General features: G+C 45.1%; 3 protein-coding genes across 4 annotated transcripts in view; 1 reads left to right on the forward strand and 2 right to left on the reverse strand.

Moving 5' to 3' along the window:
- The window catches only part of anapc2 (anaphase promoting complex subunit 2), a 60,112-nt gene extending 56,165 nt beyond the window's left edge, over nucleotides 1-3,947 (reverse strand). For both annotated transcript variants that reach the window (XM_078550433.1, XM_078550432.1), the window contains exons 1-2: nucleotides 3,836-3,947; nucleotides 1,010-1,611 (exon numbers count right to left, since the gene is read on the reverse strand). In XM_078550433.1, coding sequence (XP_078406559.1) covers nucleotides 1,010-1,611; nucleotides 3,836-3,934 — 701 coding nt within the window. In that variant the 5' untranslated portion in view covers nucleotides 3,935-3,947. The remainder of the gene's footprint in view (nucleotides 1-1,009; nucleotides 1,612-3,835) is intronic.
- A 110-nt stretch (nucleotides 3,948-4,057) lies between these two features.
- On the forward strand, nucleotides 4,058-15,083 carry ssna1 (Sjogren syndrome nuclear autoantigen 1). Its single transcript, XM_078549660.1, has 3 exons — nucleotides 4,058-4,344; nucleotides 7,162-7,361; nucleotides 14,791-15,083. The coding sequence occupies exons 1-3, from the start codon at nucleotides 4,293-4,295 to the stop codon at nucleotides 14,881-14,883; spliced, it is 345 nt and encodes a 114-aa protein (XP_078405786.1). The 5' UTR covers nucleotides 4,058-4,292; the 3' UTR covers nucleotides 14,884-15,083.
- Nucleotides 15,084-18,355: 3,272 nt separating this feature from the next.
- The window catches only part of tprn (taperin), a 65,988-nt gene continuing 60,484 nt past the window's right edge, over nucleotides 18,356-23,859 (reverse strand). Inside the window, exons 3-4 of the mRNA XM_078549727.1 lie at nucleotides 23,659-23,786; nucleotides 18,356-22,247 (exon numbers count right to left, since the gene is read on the reverse strand). Of these exons, the coding sequence (XP_078405853.1) occupies nucleotides 22,185-22,247; nucleotides 23,659-23,786 (191 nt within the window). The 3' untranslated portion in view covers nucleotides 18,356-22,184. The remainder of the gene's footprint in view (nucleotides 22,248-23,658; nucleotides 23,787-23,859) is intronic.

Here is a 23,859-nt window from a genome sequence, read left to right on the forward strand (position 1 = left end):
CCAGTTGTAACATAATGTACGCCTGGCCCGCCTCCCACATTCCACCCTTGGTAAACTTGGTCATCCAAACCTTTGCTGCTCATGTCCTAACTTGCACAAAATCCCATGCACCCATCTATGCTTGCTAGCTCCTAGTTAAACAACGCCTCAATTTTAAAATTCTCATTCTTGTTTACAAATCCCTCCCTTTCTCTGATTTCCACCAGCCCTACAACCCTATGAAACATCTGTATTGCTCTTGAGCATCCCTGATTTCAATTGCTCTACCAAGGTGGCCATGCCTTCAGCTGCCTAGGCCCTAAAACTCTGGAATTCACTCCCTGTACCTCTCCATTTCTCTACCTCACTTTTCTCCTTTTAAGTCGCTCCTTGAAACCTACCTCCAGAACAAGCTTTTGAACATCTGCCCTAACATCTCATGTGACTTGATGCTATTTTTTTAATATAATTCCTTAACCCTGTGAAGCCTCTTGGGATGCTTTATTGTGTAGAGGTGATGTTTGGAACCATACTGTGCTGTTTTAGAATTGGTAGGCCATTCAGCATGGCTTGAAGTTTAGAGACACTAACTGCCTCAACTATATCCTCTAATCAGCAATGAAGGAAGAAATGGAAAACTGGAAGGTGTTGCCCATAGTTCTCACACGCCACTTACCTATCAATGGGAGATCTACCAATATCAGAAAGATACATGATGTTGGGAGAAACATTACACCAGTTTCAAGAACCTGGAGAAGCTTCAAGTGATTAGGCCAAGCCTTTAACTTCCCTTAAAATGTTACTTCACAGAAAAGCTCCCAAATTGCACAAAAATACAACAGGCTTTTTAATCTACTGAAAACTCCTTTGCGGTTATTACACTTTCACATTGTATAATTTGCTCAGATTGCATTCTTTCTATATCTGGAACAGAATGCTAACCATCAGCGACCATGGGTATTTCATCGGCGTTTCCTGAAGGCTGCAACTGGCAAATTTATAAAATTATGGACAAAAGCTTGGTACTTACAACACGTGATTGACTTTTGCAAACTGCCCCACTGCAGTGGCACACCAGCAATGCTCTTTTGCTGCACTACAGCCAGCACAGCTCAGTAGCTCCATATCATCCACAGCACTCTCATCTTCCTCTTCACTCATGCTATCTCCATTCCGTAGGGTCTTGTCTTGGTGTACATAGATGCTGAAAGCACGAGTGTAAAATTCATGTATAATTTCCTGGAAGGGTTGAACAGTTGAGAAGAACAACACAGCTTTAATCATGGTGTAGACTTTGTCTTTCAGTGTTCCAGGTCCTACACTGTTAATCAGTCCTGCATCAATCCAGGACTCTAAATATTTCAGGCTGTGTAGATAGGGTGCTAGACTTTGATCCAATGTACAGAAGGCATCATACAGGAGCTTTGAGCGCTGTTGTTCTGTCACCATGTTCTCCCTTTGTGTCAGAAAGTCCCAAAACTCTGCTGCAATATTCCTCTGAAGGTCTACCTGCAAGACTTCCATAAACCATTCCACCACCACTGAGCTCAAACCATAATGCCGCAAAGTTTCCAGTGCAGCAAGCAGCTCATCCTCCACGAAGTCATCACCACTTCCCAATCCAGAAGCTTCCTGAAAAACAATTACATGTATAAACACAAAGAATTTGTACTTTCACTGCTCCTCTACAACTTCCACCATTAGTAGCACTTCAAGGCTATATTTTACTTCAGGTTTATACTAGTTGATGTGGTTAAAATGATTGTATTGCACTGCTGCTACTGATATTTGAATCTGAAAGGCAAAAATCTCTAACACACCCTTAACAAAGAGCTTCATAACCAAGGAGTTACACCTGATGGAATACATTAACAAATGTGTAATAAATAATGGTGTCAACTTACAATGGACAGCTCCCAACTTATGGGATAGAGCAGGTATGATCACCCATTAGGTCAAAAAAGGAAAAAAAGCTAAATAACTTTGCTATTTCAAAAAACATTGTAATTGATTGAACAAAACAACCTCAACTGTGTGACATTAACACAGACCAATGTTTTAACAAATGCTGAAGCGAATGTTCACCAAGCTGGTGATAATTGAGGATTCTCTGGTGTTGCAGCAACAGAGCAGAGCCAACCCAGGTCAGCTAGAATAAATGGTGATGGGGGAGCATGACAGAATACGCTCAACATTTCAGAAAAAGTTAGAAATTGATGCAGTAAGGAAACTGGGAGCAAAGGGAGGGGGGGGGAATGGGTTGAGTGGGAGGGAGGGGGGGGGAATGGGTTGAGTGGGAGGGTGGCGGGGGGAAGGGGTTGAGTGGGAGGGTGGCGGGGGGGAGAAGGGGTTGAGTGGGAGGGTGGCGGGGGGGAGAAGGGGTTGAGTGGGAGGGTGGCGGGGGGGAGAAGGGGTTGAGTGGGAGGGTGGCGGGGGGAGAAGGGGTTGAGTGGGAGGGTGGCGGGGGGGAGAAGGGGTTGAGTAGGAGGGTGGCGGGGGGGAGAAGGGGTTGAGTGGGAGGGTGGCAGGGGGAGAAGGGGTTGAGTGGGAAGGTGGGGGGGGGGGAGAAGGGGTTGAGTGGAAAGGTGGGGGGGGGGAGAAGGGGTTGAGTGGGAGGGTGGCGGGGGGAGAAGGGGTTGAGTGGGAGGGTGGCGGGGGGGAGAAGGGGTTGAGTGGGAGGGTGGCGGGGGGAGAAGGGGTTGAGTGGGAGGTTGGCGGGGGGGAGAAGGGGTTGAGTGGGAGGGTGGCGGGGGGAGAAGGGGTTGAGTGGGAGGGTGGTGGGGGGGAGAAGGGGTTGAGTGGGAGGGTGGCGGGGGGGAGAAGGTGTTGAGTGGGAGGGTGGCGGGGGGAGAAGGGGTTGAGTGGGAGGGTGGCGGGGGGAGAAGCGGTTGAGTGGGAGGGTGGCGGGGGGAGAAGGGGTTGAGTGGGAGGGTGGCGGGGGAGAAGGGGTTGAGTGGGAGGGTGGCGGGGGGAGAAGGGGTTGAGTGGGAGGGTGGCAGGGGGAGAAGGAGTTGAGTGGGAGGGTGGCGGGGGGAGAAGGGGTTGAGTGGGAGGGTGGCAGGGGAGAAGGGGTTGAGTGGGATGGTGGCGGGGGGAGAAGGGGTTGAGTGGGAGGGTGGCGGAGGGGGAATGGGTTGAGTGGGAGGGTGGCGGGGGAGAATGGGTTGAGTGGGAGGATGGCGGGGGGAGAATGGGTTGAGTGGGAGGGTGGCGGGGGAGAATGGGTTGAGTGGGAGGGTAGCGGGAGCGAAGGGGTTGAGTGGGAGGGTGGCGGGGGAGAATGGGTTGAGTGGGAGGGTAGCGGGAGCGAAGGGGTTGAGTGGGAGGGTGGCGGGGGAGAATGGGTTGAGTGGGAGGGTAGCGGGAGCGAAGGGGTTGAGTGGGAGGGTGGCGAGGGGAGAAGGGGTTGAGTGGGAGGGTGGTGGGGGGAGAATGGTTTGAATGGGAGGGTGGTGGGGGAGAATGGGTTGAGTGGGAGGGTGGCGGAGGGGGAATGGGTTGAGTGGGAGGGTGGCGGAGGGGGAATGGGTTGAGTGGGAGGGTGTTGGGGTGAATAGAAGCGGAGGGCAATGGGGAAGAGCTGGGGTTCTTTGCACTGATGCAGATTAGTGTGTAGCCAATGTTTTTTGTTTCACCCAAGCCCAGACCTAAACTTCAAACTCCAGATCCGACCGCTCAGCAAAACCTCTGATTTCAGTGCCTGCAATATTGCGGCTAATTCCTCACTGCCACCGAACACCTCCTGCTTCTCCAGGTTCTTCCCCTGCCGCCTCCTCCTCCTGACCGGATACCCCAACGTTACCACCGCCCCCATCCTTTCCCAAACAGTATTCCCCGCAGTTAGGCTCACGATTACCAGGCCGAGTGCGGAGAGCGGGGCGAGTACAGCGCTCAGTCTGTTCCAGGCAGCGGACAGGCTCAGCCCGTGCGGCACAGAACCTTCCACTGCCGCCATTGCCTTCAGTGCCGGCAGGCGGAGAAGCGCATGCGCACCAACCGCCGGGGAACAGGCTAGGAATGGGAAGTGCGCATGCGTGCAAATAGATTAATTCCGAGTTGTGACTCAGCCGACAGTATTATCATGAATATATGAATCTTGATTAGAATTAGTGCAACTAAGCGGATGAAGCTTTCTCAGGAAAGATAACAATAAACTAACTGTTGTCATGATATGTCGCATAGAACATGCGTCCAGGTTCCATCCCTCTGTCGCAGGGTGATGACGTGCGGAGGTGCTGAGCGGTTTCTTGGTTACCGGGAGACGGGGAGGGGAAACCGGGAGTGAGCACAGCAGCGACCGGAGCCGAGCCGCCATGTCCCAGCAGGGGGCTGCATTGCAGAGCTACAACAACGAACTGGTTAAATGTACGTTGGGAATAAGGGAGGGGTGGGTTGGGGAGAATGTGGCCCCGGTGGTCGGTGGTGGAGGCGGGGAGGAAATGAGAGAATGTGGGGGGTGTCAATGTTGGGTGAGGTTGGGAGAATGTGGTGGGGGGGGATGCAGCGGGGTGAGGTGGGGGGTGAGGTTGGGGGGGATGCGGCGGGGTGAGGTTCGGGGGGTGAGGTGGGGGGTGAGGTTGGGGGGATGCGGCGGGGTGAGGTTGGGGGGATGCGGCGGGGTGAGGTTGGGGGGATGCGGCGGGGTGAGGTTGGGGGGTGAGGTTGGGGGGATGCGGCGGGGTGAGGTTGGGGGGATGCGGCAGGGTGAGGTGGGGGGTGAGGTTGGGGGGATGCGGCAGGGTGAGGTGGGGGGTGAGGTTGGGGGGATGCGGCGGGGTGAGGTGGGGGGATGCGGCAGGGTGAGGTGGGGGGGATGCGGCGGGGTGAGGTGGGGGGGGATGCGGCGGGGTGAGGTGGGGGGGATGCGGCGGGGTGAGGTGGGGGGATGCGGCGGGGTGAGGTGGGGGGGGATGCGGCGGGGTGAGGTGGGGGGGATGCGGCGGGGTGAGGTGGGGGGGGATGCGGCGGGGTGAGGTGGGGGGGATGCGGCGGGGTGAGGTGGGGGGGGGGATGCGGCGGGGTGAGGTGGGGGGGGGATGCGGCGGGGTGAGGTGGGGGGGGATGCGGCGGGGTGAGGTGGGGGGGATGCGGCGGGGTGAGGTGGGGGGGATGCGGCGGGGTGAGGTGGGGATGTTGGGTGGGTATGTCAGTGGGTTGGGGCAGTATGTCAGGGCGAGGGGGCAGTGTGGGTGATATGTAAGGGCGAGGGGTTTGGGGGGATCCGGTGGCACGAGGGGGAGATCTGGTAGCGTGAGGAGTTATATGGGGTGCATCTGGCGGGATGAGAGGGGGACATGGCAGGGCGATGGGGATGAGGCGGGGTGAGGTGGATGGTGTGGTCGATGGGTTGGGGGTGAGTGAAATGGGTGGTGAGGGGGGTATGGAGGGTGGGAGGGGATGGGTATTGCGGGAGTTATGGGTTTGGAGAGTATTTGTGGGTGAGGGATTGGGGAGTCTGTGCGTGTGTGTAGAGCTCAAGTGCATGGATGGGGCCGGATCATGTGGTGGAGTGACTGTGGGTCGCTTTATTGTACCACCTTCTAGAGTTCATATTATGAGATTGATATGTTAAAATGTAGTTCTATTTAAATTATTCATTTTGAGAAAGACAACAGTAAGTAATTCATTAAACAGTGGATAGCTGGTCATCTGTACTCCTATTTCTCATTTACATGCTGTCCCTTGTTGACAACATCTGCTGACACAATTTCAGGTTTTGCATGCTAGCTGCTGACACCAGTTCTACCCAATCACTACTTGCCAGCCCCTGCTCTGTTTCTGATTGACATGCTGTTTGTTCAGCTTTCAATATTAGATGAATTGAAATTTCTTCCAATAAAATATTGGGAAGACTGAAGCTATTGTTTTCATTCCTTGCCATAACTCCATTCTCCAGCTACCAACTCCATCTCTCTTCCTCACCACAATGTGAGGCTGAACCAGACTGCTTACAACTTTGGCATCCCGTTTGACCCTGAGCAAAGTTTTCAGTATCATGCCCTGTCCATCATCAAGGCATTTACTTCAATAACATCACCTTAGCCCGTCTGCTGCTGAAACCCTCATCCATGTCTTCAACATCTCTGGACTTTACTATTCCAATGCTCTCCTGGCTGGCTTCCCACCATGTCCCTTTCATGAACTTGAGCTCACCCAAAATTCTGCTACCCTTATCTTTACTCGCACCAAGTTCAATTCACCCATTACTCCTGGACTTGTTGGCCTAAATGCCTCAATTTAAAAATTTTCATCCCTCTTTTCAATTCCCTGTGGTGGCTCACTGCTTCCTATCTCTGTAACCGCCTTCAGCCCTCCAAGATAGCTGTGTTCATCCACTTCTGGCCACTTGTATAACCCTGATTTTCTTCACTACACCATTGACGGCCATGCATTCAGATGCTGAGGTCCAATGCTCTGGAATTCTCTCCCTAAACCTCCCTGACTCCTTATAGATCATCCTTAAAAACCTACCTTTTTGGCCATGCTTTTGATCACCTGTCTTAATTTCTCCTTACGTGGTACGTTTTTGTTTAATAACGCCTCTGTGAAGCACCTTGGAATGTTTTATATTGAGAAAGGCACTGTATAAATACAAGTACTTATGTGATATGAACATGGGATTATATAGCAGCCAATATTTATTCACGCTCTTTGAATCCTTAAGTACTAAGGATTAACATCCTTTAAAGCCCTTGCAAAAACAGCTTCATATGACGAATTCAATTCATATGGTACGAGACAGTCAAACCACATGATTTCAACCAAACTGTGAAAGAAGGTGGATGCCCTAGTTAATGTAAAGACTCTGTATGATACAAACTCTGCCCCAATCAGAAATACAATCCTGTCATCCAACCTGAGAGGCGGCAGATGAGACTTTGCTCACAATCTAGGTTAGCCTTGCCTATTGCTTGTGCCTCCATTCACTCTCACCAGCTCATCTGTTTCACTCTTGTGACATCTTCAATTTGTTCTAGGTTTTGCACTGGTAGAATTTTCAATCCTAGAAAAAGTAGGACTGTAACTAAAATGGAGAACGGGTATAGCTTGTTTCTAGGAGGAGGCCATTCAGCCCTTTGATCCCTTTAGATCATTACTGAACATTCCATGTCCCTTTCATACCCTTACCCATGTAGAGATGTATGCTTTATCTCCTGCTCTGACTGCAAATTGTTACGCCAGGTATCGAAGATTTGTGTACAAAAAGAGAAGAACTGAACCAACAAATCTTACAAGAGGAGGAAGAGAAGAACAAGCTGCAGAATGATATCCGCATTTTAACAGAGAAACTTGCCAAGGTCAATGAGGGTCTTGCACGCAAAATGGCAACCCGAAATGAATTTGATAGAACTATTGCAGAGACTGAAGCTGCTTATATGAAGGTGAGTGTAAAGGCCTTAGAAGGATTCATCTATTAGATTGAGTGTGTTTTCCCTGGAATTCATATAAAACTCCCCCTGGTAGCTGGCTGAGGCTGAACCAGACTCTTCCAGGGATAAGAAATTTCCACCGTTTGACAGAGTTTGAATTTTTGGATCCCAGAATTCTGCCCTTGTAATTTTTTTCTGACTTCCACCTGGCCCGGGGAGCAGTCACACAGTCTCTCTCTCTTTAATCTGCTGCTTATTCTGATCTGGCTTTGACTCACTTTGTGATTAGGAGATGTAGAACTGTGTCCCCAGGAGCTGCTGCTCCCATGTGCAGCTTGCAGAGCACTGTCCTGTTCTGTGCCGCCTCAGCTGCGGGAGTCACTGCTGTAGGATGGCTGGATGATCTTGCCCAATCTGAGGCCCCATATCAATGGAGCAACTCAACTCTGACCCAACCGCAGCCCAGTGCTCAGCTTCAGGCTCCAGCTCCAGGAAGGAGGGAGATTCCCGCTGGCTGCGGTCTCAGCCACTTCCCACCCTCAGGAGCAGTCACCGCTTTGTGTTGCCTCTGGCTTGGCCTACTCGCCAGCATGGCGCTACCCAAGCTTACAGTCATGGAAGAGGCAGCACTCCCTGGTCTACCAGAGTTGAGCCCCTGGAGACCCTGAGCTCCTATCCTCTGGGAGGTGGCTCGTCCTTCCTCGGCTTGTGTGGCACTGATCGAATGAGAGCCACTGCCACCTGCTGGCAGCAGGGGCAGCAGCAAAAAGAAGCTGAGTCTGGGCCAGGTGGAGAAATCGGGTGGGGTGAAGGAGGGAAAGGAGGAGAGGATGAGTGACTGGGTCTGGGTGGGGAGGGAGAGCATGAGTAAGTGAAGGGAAGGGCTTTTGGGCAGAGGGGCTGCTGTGAGTGGGGGTTGGTGGAGGTTTGGGAAGACTGTGTGTGTGTGCTGAGGGGTTTCACTGAGTCCCTTTCCACCAGGGAATACGGAGAGCTTGGCTGAAACCTACATGGATATGTAAAATAATATTTTTGTAAAATAATTTTAAAAGATATTCAAATTTATATGATTTATTGTATGTTGATCTATAACACACTTTAATAATTATATACTGAATGTTACTCTGGTGCTTTATTGTTATTTTGTTTTTGCTGGCGTCTGGAGTCATGTTAATTTTCAAGAGTTTTTATATCCATTCATGGGATGTGGACGTTGCTGTTCCAGTGAAGTTTGACTTGGTCTACAAGTGACTTGAGATAGGCTGTGTAGTTTTACTAAAACTTTATTTACACTATTTACAAGACATTATAGTGAGTGCATGGTTTCAATCTTCTGCACTTTGCTCTTTGGAGCCTCTTGGTCACCTGACCCCTGATGTCACAGTTACATCATTAAAACCATCATGATCTTATTAACATAACCATTAAGCAATCACTCCACAGTAGCTGGCAAGGCCAGCCTTTGTTGCCGATCCCTAATTGCCCTTGAGAAGGTTGTGCTGAGTTCAAATGGGATCACATTGGAAAATAGTTTGTGAAGCACTGACGTAGTCCTTTGCTTTACTTTGCTTGTACCTAATCTAGCAAGATCATGTTCTGTTGTTAATGTGGACTTCCTCCTGTATTACGTGTACTAACTGCATCAAATGCTGAAATGCCTAGGTCACTTTGGTAATTTGATATAAATGCATTAGTCCATAATCTTGATGGTAATAGAGGTAAACAAAGGGAAAACTAGTGTTTTTGAAATCTAATGATTCCGCCTATTTGAAGTGGCCTAGAACTATTTGCATTTCACTACAGTCATACAAGTGTGATGATTACGTGATTCCTTGTCACAAAAAGTTTGGACATTTTTGTCCTCGGTCACTAACTTTCAGACCTTTTTGTCACCAGCCACTCTCACTCCTATTCATACCTTGATGATATATTCGACGCCAAGGTGATTTGTCCCATCACACATCCACACCATCACTCAGACTGCCTATTTCCATCTCTATAACATTGCCTGATTCTGCCCTTGCCTCAGCCCACCTGCTGCTGAAACCCTTATCCATGCCTTTGTTATCTTTAGACTTGGCTATTCCAATGCAGGACCGGCTGGCTTCCCCCACTCGTCTCGCTATAAACTTAAGATTTTCCAAAACTCTACTTCCCGTTCCATAATTCACACCAAGTTCTGTATATTGGCTTCTGGTTAAGCAATGCCTCCATTTTAAAATTCTCATTGTTTTCAAATCCCTCCATGGCCTCATCCCTCCCTGTTTCTCTCATCTCCTCATCTCTCCCTATTTCTCTCATCTCCTCATCCCTCCCTATCTCTCTCATCTCCTCCAGACTTACATCAGATCTCTGCACTCCAATTCTGGCCTCTCGTGCATTCCAGATTTTAATTGCTCCAACATTGGCGTCCATGACTTGGGGCCCCACGCTCTGGAATATTCTCCCTCAACCTTTCCACCTCTCTTACTTTCTTTAAAACACTCCTTAAAGCCTACCTCTTTATCCAAGATTTTGGCTGTCTGCCCCAATATCTCTTTATGTGGCTTGGTGTTAAATTTTATTTAGTAACACTTGTCAAGCACCTTCGTGTTTTGTTAAAGGTGCTGTATAAATGGAAGTTGTACTTGAAAAACATTTATTTTTGATGAAGCAGGAAAATCATCAAGATGCACAAAATAATTGGAAAACATCCAGAAAAGCAAGCTCAGTGCTTTTTTGTTTCTTTTTAAATTAATGATTGTCTCAAATTCAGCTTTGCCACAGATCCCTACCCAATTCAGTGGCATAATTCGCTCCCCTAAGCACTCTGAGTATCTTACAATGGACTTGCAATGGTTTGTATCCACTTCTTACATCCTCCGATCAATCTATTAACTATATTACCCCCTGTGATCTGGAGGTTGTTTTCTTGTCTTTCACATGAATCCCACTCTCTCTCAGGGTGGACAAAGCAAACACTTGGTGAGATGAGGCCTGATGGTAATTGAATAACTGCTTTATTTCGCATTATGGTAAACATATAAAACAGCGGTTATGACCAGACTCTACACAGGGACAAAAATATACCAATTAGCCCCTCGAGTCTGTTCCACTATTCAGGGAGATCATGGACGATCTATGACCCAACTGCATATGCCTGCCTTTGCCCCATATCTCTTAATACCTTTGGTTAACAAAATTTGATTAACCTCCAAGTTAAAATTCTATTATAAATAGCCATTTCCAGAAAAGGTTCCAAACTTCTACCACCTTTTATGTGTACAACCGTTTCCTAAATTTACTCCGAAAAGGTCTAGCTCTCATTCTTAGGCTATGTTCTCTTGTCCTAGACTCTGCAACCGGTGGAAATGGTTTCCATCTACCCTATTTGTTCCCCATAATATCTTGAAAACTTCAATCAAATCACTCCTTATCCTTCTAAATTCCAGAGAATACAACCCAGATTAATTTCTCCTTGTAGATTAATTTTTGGAGTCCAGGTATCATTCTGGTAAACCTGTGCTGCACTCCCTCTAAGGTCAATGTATCCTTCCTAAGGTCCACAACTGCTCATGGTACTCCAGGTGTGGTCTAACTGGGTTTTGTATAGCTGAACGATGACTTCTACCCCCTTGCATTCCAGTCCTCTTGAAATAAAGGCCATCATTCCATTAGCCTTTTTGATTATTTTCTGTACCTGTTCAGGACATTTTAATGATCTATGTGCCTGGGCTTCTAGCTTTTCATCATGGGGCATTATAGACAGTACGCCCGTTCTATTCTTTTCTAGGTCCAAAGTGGATAACCTCACATTTGCTGATTTTTGAAATCCATTTGCCACTGTTTTTCCCATTTATTTAAACTATCTATATCCTTTTGTCATTTTATGTTTCTATCTACATTGATTACCATGCGCTCCATCTTTGTGTCATCAGCAAACTTGGATATATGGCTTTCTATCCCATTATCTAAGTCGTTAATAAATATGGTAAATGGTTGAGACCCCAACACAGATTCTTGTGGCACACCACTAGTCACATCGGAGTACCTGCCCATTATTCCTACTCTTGCCACTTGGTCAATTTCCTGACCAGGTCAATAATTTGCTTTAAATTCGATGAGCTTCAATTTTAGCTAACAGTCTCAAATGCCTTCTGGAAGTCCACATAAATAACATTCATAGAAAAATTCAGTCAAGTTCATCAGGCATGACCTACCCTTTTCAAATTCATTCCAAATTCCAAATCTCTGTAATCAGCTGAAAATATTCATGGTGTTCAGTCACCCTATATTAATTATAGACTCTCGCAATTTGCTGGCAACAGTTAGGCTAACTGGTCAATAAATCCCTGGTTTCCCCTTGTCACCTTTCTCAAAAAGTGGAATGACAAATACAATATTCCAAACTAAAGTAATAGTTCCTGAATCAAGAGAACTTTGGAAGATTGTTGTTGGTTCTTACCTACTTCCCTCAAAACATGGGAAAGAAAAGATTGGGAATTTGTCACTTTCTTCATTACTGTCCCTGATTAAATATTCATTTCCATAGGATGTCTGGAATGCTGACCTCATCCTCCAATGTAAATGCTGCGCTAAGTAATTATTTCAGCATATTTCCTTATTTTCATTGAGAATCAAATTATCAGTTTTCAAGGGGACCACCCTCTTTTTCTAATTTGTTTACAAAACATTTTTATGTTGGTTTCGTCAATCTTTGCTGTTCTTTGTATCTTTCCTATTCACCAGGATCTGTGCTTTCTTTTTGCATTTTCATACGCTGCTGCTTTTAGTTAAATGTTGTCTCTTGCCTCTTTACTCTTCCATGGATGTTTTTGTTTGTCGCCACCTCTGGTGAGTTTGTCCTGCAGATGAGACAGGACATCTCCAGAGATGGTAAAGGAGGAGTGTGGGACATTGGCTGAAAGGTATGATTTGGTGAGTGTGACAATGTCAGGCTATTGCTTGACTAGCCTGTGGAACAACTCTACCAATTTTGGTACAAACTCCCAGGTATTAGTGAAGAGGACTTTGCAGGGTCACCCGAGCTGGTTGTGCCTTTGTCCTGTCTGTTGCCTAGGTCGATGTCAGGTGGTCTGCCGCGGTTTATTCTTCTTCAGTTTTTCTGTAGCAGTTTGATACAACTGAGTTTCTTAAGAAACCATTTCAGAAGGTAGTTAAAAGTCAACCACATTGCTGTGGGTCGGGAGTTACTTGTAGGCCAGGCCAGGTAAGGATCTTAAGTACAAATGGGTTTTTACAACAATCCTGTAGTTTCATAATCACCGTTTCTGACACAAGCTTTTTATTCCAGATTTATTTAATTAAGTTTAATTTCCCCATTGCCATGTTGGGATTTGAACTCGTGTCTCTAGAGCATTAGTCCAAGCCTCTGGATTACTCATCCAGTAGTATATTTTAAATACATTTTTCCAAATTCATTTTCTGGAAAAGATGGTCAAAATGTCAGTCACAAGAGCACTGAGCCCCACTGCCCAGCTCATTTTCTTACAATAGTGAGTGTATGTCACTGCCTACTTTCTCCTTGCCCAATTAATGAAGACCTGGGGTTAGAAAGCATCGCCTTTATTGCAGCACGAGGACTGTGGGCAATCAGAAATTCACATTCCATTTTAGAATTCATTTGGATCTACCTGGCATCCCTTCCTGGTAATGTAGTTTCTAACAAGCAAGTAACATGCAAGTCTTCCCCAAATATAGCAGACAGTAAATGAGGTTGTAGTCACCCTTGGCTGTGGCCTTTCAGTTAGGGCAATTCTGCTGCTATGATCTATCAATACACTTTTAGAATGCATTGCTGTATCTACAGAGGGCTTTGGGCCCAAATGTCTGGAGAGGAAGGCCTTTTGACACACTCCTATCTTCCATCTCTTGTGCCTTAATTTATCTTCATTATGAGCATTGTTCCCTCTAAACTTTCTTTGGACTGGGAAGGCAAAATCTTCTGAGCATGATTTTCCTGGCCATGGGGAGTTTACCCTTTCAAAGTCACTGCACTTTCACAAAGTCGTGAACTGCCTTATTTCAATGCGCAGTACATTCCAGATTGCCAATTGGCCATACACATGTGCACCTTAGCGGAGATATTGCTGCTCTCCCACTGGCCTGTTCTTCTCCTTGCAGGTAACAATCCACCCTTCCTTTAATAGATCACATGTCCCTCAACTCCTCCACATCCTCATTGATTCCAATCCTCTCTCCTCACTAACCCCGTGGCTAGACCGTTACCTCCACTTTCCTCACATGAGCTCTCACTTTCAGGAGAAAAGAGGATGTCCGCTACTGGGAAGTCTGGGCTAAGATTGTAAGCAACCTTAAAAACCCACTCATCTGCCGAAACAGTGAAATGAAACACTCATAAACTGGTCTTTCATCCTGTGTCCATTAACCTGGACAGCAATAATTAACCTGTAGTTTCTAGTCTGCTAAATGTGACTCAGTCAGTGCTAAAGTTGGATATTCATTGGCCATACTCCATATTTTTGACCAATTCCTCAGTCTTTATCATAAACCTGCCTATCAGAAAACATTAAGTGCTCAATGAGACTAAATTCATTGATCAAATACTTGGTTTGTGGCATCTAGTTGCTTTGGACCTTTGAGCCATTCAGCTCTAGGTCGAGTCTAGGAAAGGATGTTTCCTCTTGTGGGTGACTCCAGAACCAGGGGGCACTATTTCGTATGTTTGTATGTGTCCTGGGCCATTGAGAGCTGCTGAGTTTGGGTATTTCCAAGTGTCAATCTAATCCAGTCTACAGTTATTTTCCTCTCAGGTTGGTCACTTTACAAACTGGACTGTACATAGAGAGAAAGAGAAAAAGCACATGGCTCCAACAGTACAGCTTTGTCCTTTTCACTTCTTCCTCTCTCCTGCTTGACAGGGATTCCCTTGAAATACCTTGCTGGTTGTATATTCTAGAGGGGCTTGATTAGTTCATGTCTGCTGCAGTTATTGTTTCAGAACAAATAACTGAATTTTGATGTCTCATCTCAGAAACATTTGCAAAGTCTCGATGTGGTTTGAATTGTCAGGAGATGGGGTCTTTCACGCTCCCCAGGGGGTTGATAGTCCAACTTTGTGGAATGTGAAATTGTGTTTTGTATCAGCTCTGCCTCTCTGGGCTGTTTCTTTAAAAACAATTGTCTGTATGGGGTTCCAGTCTAAAATACAGCCAGTGAAAAAGATTTTTTAAATCATATCTTCAATAAGCACATCCTCATGACAGTACATTCCAGATTGCTGTGCAGCCACGCACCTTCAAGGGAACATCGTCTATGACTCAAATGTCCCTAACCAATTTTAGTCAGCTAAGTTCAGATGAAGGTGGTTCATTGCCTATTTAACTCTTCCTTCCATAGAAACTCTCAATTTCTCCCTCATCCCCTTCCATTACAGCAGTTAAATGCACTAATAATGTACTGTTTTCTTCTATCTGTGCAGATCCTCGAAAGCTCCCAGACACTGTTGACTGTCCTGAAGCGGGAAGCAGGGACCCTGAATCAAGTCAATGAAAATGGTGACAAGAACTCCTGATTTTTAGCAATCTGCTTCAGAGGAGCGGGAAGCATAGAAGAGAGGGAATCTGTGATTGTAACAGTGAGAAAAATAGTCAACAAATGGCTAATATTGGATCACTGTTAAAACAACTTCGAATTCTATCAAGGGATTGATAACTACTTAAAAAGACTTTAATTTGTATTTCTATTTATAATAAAATTTGCACATATGGAAAACTTGGGTTGTTTCTACATTATATTACTAGAGGGTGACTGGTAAAGCTGCCAACACTAGATTGAATTCTTTTGTGCTATGAGAAAGGACAGTATCCCACACCACCTCCTAGAAGCAGGCATTCTAATAGCTGTAATCCAGCTCAATACTGGATTTATAAGCAAGAAGAAACCTACTGGGAGGAGAGAGAACTGATGTCACACTGGACCTGGTCTGTTCACTGGTAATTTGTGCTGGGAAAGCCTTAGTGCAGTTGTAACATATTTGAACACAAAGAGCCCATTTGGCCCAGCAGAAAAACAGCTATCCAACCTAATCCCACTTTGCAGCTCTTGGTCTGTAGCCTTGTGGGTTATGGCACTTCCTGTGTATATCAAAATACCTTTTAAATAATGAGGATTTCTGCCTCTAACACCCTTTCAGACTGAATTCCAGAACTCCAATATCCTCAGTGAAAAAATTTATTCTCAACTCTCCTTTAATCACTTTAAATCTATGTCTCTGATAATTGACTGCTCTGCTAAAGAAAATAAGTCCTTCATATCCACTTTATTGAGGTCTTCAATTTTATACACCTCAATCAAATTTCCCTCAATCTATTCAATCTTTCTGCAGCTAAAATTCTACTGGTATTTGTAAATGATCCAATGTACAGCAAATGGAAGCTGTCATTCCCGTGGAAACTTGTGCTATACAATTGTAAAAGGGCTAACTTCAATGAAAAGCAATAGCTTAAGCAATTTATTAAGGCTTCAATAGAGGAATGCTTTCCACAGCACCCTCCAAGCACATGATCTCTTCCACCAAGGAGGACAAGGGCACCAGATGCATGGGAACGCCACTACCTGCAAGTTCTCCAAGCCCCACACCATCCTGACTTGGAACTATATCACTGTTCCTTCACTGTCACTGGATCAAAAATCTGGAACTCCCTTCCAAACAGCACTGTAGGTTTACCAACACAACATGAACTGCAGCAGTACAAAAGGCTCACCACCACTTCTTACAAGGGCAATTAGAGATGGGCAACAAATGCTGGCCTTGCTGGCAATGCTCACATCCCAGGAACTATTTTTTTTAAAAAGCTTTAAAAGTAGATAAATCCCAAGGCCTGGTTGAAACGTATCCTATGCTGTTAAGGGAAGCAAGAGAAAAAATAGCAGAGGCTCTAACCATCATCTTCCACTCATAGCTACAGGCATGGTGCCAGAGGACTGGAGGTCAGCTGACATTGTACCATTGTTTAAAAAAGGAATTAAAAGCCAAACAGCATAACCATGATGGTGGAAAAATTTCTGAGGGACAGTATAAATCTTCATTTAGAAAGACATGAAGTAATCAAAAACACTCAGATTTGTCAAGGGGAGGCGTGCCTAACTTTGAGGTTTTTTTTATTCATTCATGGGATGTGGCCTTTGCTGGTTGGCCCAGCATTTTTATTGTCCATCCCTAGTTGCCCTTGAGAAGGTGGTGGTGGTGAGCTGCCTTCTTGAACTGCTGCAGTCTATGTAGTGAAGGAACAGCGATAGTCAGGATGGTGAGTGACTTGGAGGGGAACTTCCAGGTGATGGTGTTCCCATCTATCTGCTGCCCTTGTCCTTCTAGACGGTACTGGTCATGGGTTTGGAAGGTGCTGTCAAAGGAGCCTTGGTGAATTCCTGCAGTGCATTTTGTAGAAGGTACACACTGCTGCTACTGTGTATCAGTGGTGAAGGGAGTGGATGTGGTGCCAATCAAGCGAGACATTTTGTCCTGGACGGTGTCAATCTTCTTGAAACACTCAGCACTTATCCAGGCAAGTGACTTGGTAACAATAAAGATAAGACTTTTGGTAAAGTCCACATGACAATGGTCACAAGAGCCCATGGGATCCAAGGCAAGTTGGATCCAAAATTGGCTCAATAGCAGGAAGCGAAAGGTAATGGCCAATGGGCGTTTTTGTGACTGGAAGGCTATTTGCTGAGGTTCCTCAGGGTTCAGTAGTATAAAACACTGGTTAGGCCACAGCTGGAGTACCACGTGCAGTTTTGGTAACTACACTCTCGGAAAGATGTGATTGCACTGGAGAAGATACAGAGGAAATTTACAAGGATGTTGCCCGAACTGGAGAACTTTAATTATGATGAAAGATTGGATAAGAGGAGGCTGAGGTGAGACCTAATTAAAGTATAAAAAATTATGAAGGGTCTAGATAGAGTGGATAGGGAGGGCCTATTCTTATTGGTTGACGGATCCATAGGTTTAAGGTGTGTAGGAGGTTGAGAGGGGATTTGAGGGGAAATATTTTCATCCAGAGGTTGTGGGAGACTGGAATCCTCTGCCTGAAGGGATGAAAGAAACAGAAATTTTGACAAACTAAGTGGGAATGAGAGTTGTGAGGAGGATGCAAGGAAACTTCAAGGGGATTTGGACAGGCTAAGTGAATGGGCAAGAACATGGTAAATGGAATATAATGACACAAAGTGTGAAGTTATCCACTTTGGTAGAAAAAACAAAGGCATTGTATTTCTTAAATGGTGAGAGTTTGGGAAGTGTTGCTGTCCAAAGGGACCTGGGTGTCTTTGTTCACGAGTCACTGAAAGCTAACATGCAGATGCAGCAAGCTATTAGGAAGGCAAATGGTATGTTAGCCTTCACCACAAGGGGATTTGGGTACAGGAATAAAGATGCCTTGCTGCTGTTAGATAGAGTCTTGGCAAGACCGCATCTAGAGTATTGTGTACGGTTTTGGTCTCCTTATCTACCTGCCATAGAAGGAGTGCAACAGGGGTTCACCAGACTAATCCCCGGAATGGCAGGATCGTCTTATGAGGAGAGATTGAGGAAACTGGGCCTGATCACATTGAAACTTACAGATTTCTTACAGGGTTCAGCAGGGTAGGATGTGGTGACAAGGTAGACAGGTGAGGTGAGAGTAACTGCCCTTGACATCAAGGCCACATTTGACCGTGTGTGGCATCATGGAGTCCTAGTAAAACTGGAGTCAATGCGAATCCAGGGGAAAACTCTCTGCTGGTTGGAGTCAGACCTAGCACAAAGGAAGATGGTTGTGGTTGTTGGAGGTCAATCATCTCAGCTCCAGGACATCACTGCAGCAGTTCCTCAGGGTGGTGTCCTCGGCCCAACCATCTTCAGCTGCTCCATCAATGACTTTCCTTCCATCATAAGGTCAAAAGTGGGAATGTTCACTGATGATTGCACCATGTTCAACATTCATGACTCCTCAGATACTAAATTGTGATTTATTAGATGACTTTTCACACAAAAACAATGCTGCCAGTGTATCTTTTTATTTTTTTTAAATCAACAAGTGATCATGTCTGAAAATGTTAAACCATCATGAATTATAGTCATTACATCTACAACCAAAAATAAGAAAATTCTATCAAAATCTGCATTGTGTATCATTGTACAGGATAAGACTCTCCAGCTGATGCACTGCTGTATGTCCATTGTTATCTGAGGTTCTGTTTTCTTTTAAACAATAATATGCATTTCCAGGATTTACAACAAAGGTGAAGGTTACAAAAAGAGCAATACATTTGGCCATGTGACTGAACGCTGGCAAGTTTAAGATTTTTCCATTCAGTTAAATCTCTTCTAAGTGCAAAATTCTATAGTGCATATGCAATTTTATTAAATAATATTTCCTTCACCTGGAATCCACTCCAACTATAATGCAATGCCTTGCAGTGCCAGGAATTTTCAAAACAAGGTCAGTATGTACTCACTCAGAATTAATCGCCCCTCTCCTTACTATTAATATCTGATGTCACAGAGTGGTTTTTGTCAACAGTCATGGAAGACTCAATTCACAAGTGTTTCAGTCATGAATAAAAGATTTGCTCACAGCCAGGACTGCAAAGATTCTCTTCCACAGATCCTGATACTCTATCACTGAAGATATTTGGAGTGTGCAGAATGAAGTGTTAAGTGCAGCAAACAGTTAATTTGCTTCAGAGATTTTAAAGGTCATTCAGATACTGCAGTCCTACCTAAATAAAGGGGTGTTTACTCAGGGCCATCCCATGAATAGTACATTTAGCTGCGAATCCCACTGCACAGTACCGTAGCCTGGGATCGATCACATATCCTGCAATTGGAAGTGAGTCTGAGGTTCAGGAACAATGCACTATTAATAAATAGAAAACTGAATTGCTGGAAATACACAACAGTCTGGTCAGCATCTAAAACAAAGCAGAAACAATGCATTAACTGTTTGGGTAGAAAACTGGATGAACTGATTTCTGACCAAGGCATTCTACCTAAAAGGTTAACCTGTTTTCCTTTCTCAGTGTTGGTAGACATGCTGCGTGTTTCCAGTTTATTCCTCATTACCTCTGTCGCACCATCACTAAATCTACTGATGAACAGCAATACTTGGGTGAGGGGGTTGGGTGGAGGTAAGGGATTGCCCAGTTGCCTGGATCACATGTCTGGCTGGGATCACCCAAACAGATCATCACAAAAACAGGCAGGTAATCCCAAACTTCAACAACAACTCAGGAAGAGAAGTAATTAATGCTTATAGATTGTGACCCCAATTTAAATGGGATTTTTTTGCTATTAAAAAAGTGCAGCCTTTATGTTGGTCAGTAAGGCAAAATAATTTTAAGCACAACTTGATGGCCTATGTGCAACTACTAACTGGCTCAACGGCAATCTCAGAATAGTGCCTTTACCCGTTCCTCCCCACACAAATGAGATAATTTTTATTTTCTTTATTCATCTCTTGGGAGACGATTCCCTGACTATGGGTAAAATACAAGTGTTTATGTACTGTAGACATATGTTCACAGGAAACTGAGCTCAGACCCCTTAAATATCATTTCCATTTACAGCCAAAAGACAGGAGTGTTTAATCACCTCAGGCTGGTCAGAACTCAGGCCCAGAAGTAAAAGGGGTGTGTGCTAACCTACTGTGTCTGGTCTGCAGGTTCCAACATGAATAAAGGGATCAAAGGGAGACATTCCTGAGGTAATAAACCCATCAAACTGCAGCCAGACACAATCAAGGCAAATTGTGTTTATGATTATATTTTATTGGAGTGTATACGGAATTAATTTAGTGGTCGAGACATTTCTCCCAAAACATTCAATGCTCCATTTCGCTCACCTGATCATACAATTTTCTGATTTGAACTTGGTTTATTCTAAAGCGATAGAAACGTCTCTCAATGCCTACATAATTTTACCTCCTTTCAAAACAGAAAACACATTGCCCAAGTAATTAGAGTATTTTGCTGCTCTCAGTTTCTGTGGATCAACCAGTTTCCATTATTATGTGTATGCGATTCAATCACCACCACAGGCTAAAGAACATTTCCACCTATAAACAATCTGGAAATGGTGACACAGCAATCAATGCATTCCCACAAACCTAATTCTACACCCTTAAACCTACCTTTTCCCTCTCTCCCTGCCACTCCCAGTCAGAGCTAATGTAAAATCCAAACACAAAATGCCATTCTGTACACAATTCAGCCAACTTGTGGTGCCTTGGGGTGAGATTAGTTTGAATAATTAATCGTTCTTTCTCGCTTTCTCCAGCAAATCCCAACTCTGCCACATTCAAGCTCAAACGCTGAAAAGCAGCCTCCAAGACAACTTGGATTGCAATACTCTACTCTGGAGGCTAAAGTGGAATGTTCTGAGAGTACAGTTTATTACACTGTCCGAATACACAAGGGTTACAGCAGAATTTCAAGGCTCCAGTTATCCTGATTAACTAGGGACCTTTCCTGATAGGATCTAGAAAGCAAAATTAGTACCTCTCCTAATAACAAAAGCCCAGCTAGATGATCAGGAATAATATCTAGATCCTAATCAGGTGGTGAATGTGTATGGCTGTTAACATCAAACACTATAGCAAAAAAATATTTTTGCTTCAATTCCAAGACTATTCCATGTTATTAACATCCATCTCTCTGTGACAGTTTACATCAATGTTGCATATGAAGGTGATAATACAAGTCTATGATGTCCAATATGCAGAATGTGCACTCAGGCCAAGTAGCTGCACAAAGACAGAAGGAAGGGCTTTGTCCTCTGTCACTGGCAATTTAAAACAGGTGAAAGTTTAATATCTGATAGGCTCAGCCTAAGGCACCATCAAGCTTTCACTCCAGTGTAACGTTGCATGCACAAAAACTCAACTCGACTCACTCGCGCCCGTCCCTATTTAGGAACTCCCTCCCACAGTCCTAGCTGCCCAGTGAATACATGGCACAAAATACATTTCACAAAGAAACTCTGACAAACTACTGTCTTCGAGCTCTGGAAGGGGTTTAGCATTCTCACAGTTCACTCAAACTGCCCTACGCCCAGCTCAGCCTCACCAGGAGGCCCTCAAGTTAGAGTGCCAGGGCAAACTACAATATTAAAGCAGAAAATAAATGCAGAAAATGGAAACAGTTATAGTCCTGGGGACACCCTGTAACCAGGACCACCACCAGTAAAAACTGTGGCACAGTGGAAATGACACACAATCATTTAACAGTACAATACATACATCCAGGACCCAGTGTACAACATTGTAAATGGGAATGCAACTCGAACACAGTCAATCCTAAAAACCATGGCCCAGGGTCTGGCCCTCATACAGGCCCAATACTCTTAAGGACAAAGGTGGCCAAGGCCAAAGCACAGAATAAATTGTGAGGAATTAAATGGTCATTATCATCTGTGTACAGGCTTCAGTGTCCATGGCAGTGTTCAGGAATGATTTAGGAATATAGATCACAGCCCTGTGAGAGCAAGTGCAAACATTGCAAACTCAGTGTGCAGGCAACTGGTCTCTGAACCTCAAAGCTGCCACATAAATTCCGCGTGGGCCTCATTAGCCTGGAGGCTGGTCTCCTCGGAGGCAAGGGAGAAATCCAACAGGATGTGGAGGAATGAAAGATCAATTTGCCCTCAAGAGAAACGTCAGTCCTGGGATACGGCCCAAACTGTGTGCAGTGAGGAGTATGGGCTTTTCAAAGGACGGCTAGCCACATTTCAGATGGCACGCAGCCTGCTTTTGCCGTTCCAGGTCTCCCTGGTAAGCCAATCCCAAACGCTGGAGTGCTCAATTACCATTCCCAAATCCTGTCTCCTTCAGGTCAGAAGTACAGTGCTGGTTCGCTGCTGTAATCAGAGTGGGAGCTACTATCCACTGGTGTGAGCTGAGGGGAAAATGGAACAGAAGTGAGTGCTTGGGCATGATTAAATACATGATAGCACAATATAGGATTCAGGAGAGGGGTTAGTAAAGGCAACTTTGATGGTTATATCTGGGATCCAACCTGCTTTCAATTTATTTTGTACCCACACACAACCTTTAATGACCTGTGTACATCGATCACCCAAATCTCTTTTCTCCTCCATAGTTCCTAGCTTTTCACCATTTGGAAAATATAATTTGGCTTTTTTGGATGACCATGCTGCCCACATTAAACTTCAACGTGACAGTTTAGCCTGCACATCTTATCTATCAATATCCCTTTGTAACATTCTGCTCCCTTCTACACAACTTAACTTAATGTCATCTGCAAACTTGGATATATAACTCTATATTCCTTCAATCAAATCATGGACATGTATGGTGAAAAGCTGAGACCCCAGTACAGATGACAGAAGAACACCGCTATTCACATCCTGATAATCAGAGACTATTTCCTTTATCCCTGCTCATTGTCTCCTACATCCCAATCAATTTTCAGCCCATTCACAAGCTTACCACCAATTCCTGGTGCTTTCAATTTCAATAACCTCTTGTGTGAAATATCAAATGCTCTTTTCCTGGAAGATGCCGAGAGTCTGCTTCCCCTCACTAGAGAATCTAGTGCTAAGGGTCGTAGTTTCAGGATAAGGGTTCAGCCATTTAGGACTGAGATAAGGACAACTTTTCTCAGGCGAGTTGGGAAACTTTGGGATTCTCTATCCCAAAGGGCTGTAGATGCCCAGACATTTAGCACTTTTGATACTCTGCTCTTTTATCCTTTGTTATTATTTCTACCACCATGCACCAACTCCCAACCCCAACTTATTGGTTTAAAGTCTGTTTCGACAGCCCTATTTATTCTTCCATCAGGGCCTTTGACTTAGCTGGGTTCAGGAGGAGCCCATTGCAGCAGTACAGCTTCTTCCTGTCCCAATAGTGGTGCCAGTGTCCCATGAAATGAATCTCTAATTCCCATGCCAGTCTTTCAGCCATGGGTTTACCTTCCTGATCTGTTTTTCCTTGTGTCAATTGACACGTGGCTCAGGTAGCAATCCTGAGATCACCACCCTCATGGTCCCGCTATTTGATTTAGCTCCTAATATTGCATCTGAAAGGGACAAACAGGGACAAAATCTTGCTATGTTACTTGGTCCATTACAGACCAGGGCACAGCTTTGTGATCAGGCGCTTCTGCATTCAACAGCCCAGGAATACACCAGAGTAGTGCACTACAGAGTACATTTACACAAGTTGTACTCTTGCCACATTTCAGATCTCAGGTGGATTATTCACATGATAAGCCCATGATAAGCACACCCTGATAACCTGGTGTGTACACACAGCCCAGCCATCAAATTATTCTACAAACTCACCATGTCATCTTCAGTTGTGGATTCTGTATCCTGCAGAGAGCTGTCCCTCCCAGAAACTGATCCATCAAGCTTCTGTTCCTGCCATGTGTTGAATGACATTGTATGTTTAGGAGTGTAGTTTGTAAAGGCTGCATGAAAAGTGGAAGAGAGAATGACAGGAGAGGGAAGGACAAAAATCATTAGCTTTCAGACAAGTCTAGA

Source organism: Cetorhinus maximus, chromosome 10 (genome assembly GCF_964194155.1).
Source record: "Cetorhinus maximus chromosome 10, sCetMax3.hap1.1, whole genome shotgun sequence".
Lineage (NCBI taxonomy): Eukaryota > Metazoa > Chordata > Chondrichthyes > Lamniformes > Cetorhinidae > Cetorhinus > Cetorhinus maximus.

Excerpts from the sequence above, each read along its gene's own strand:
- ssna1 (XM_078549660.1), top strand. The coding sequence starts at position 4,293 with ATGTCCCAGCAGGGGGCTGCATTGCAGAGCTACAACAACGAACTGGTT. Across the intron at positions 4,345-7,161 it reads CAACAACGAACTGGTTAAAT|GTATCGAAGATTTGTGTACA; the intron begins GTACGTTGGGAA and ends TTGTTACGCCAG. Across the intron at positions 7,362-14,790 it reads CTGAAGCTGCTTATATGAAG|ATCCTCGAAAGCTCCCAGAC; the intron begins GTGAGTGTAAAG and ends CTATCTGTGCAG.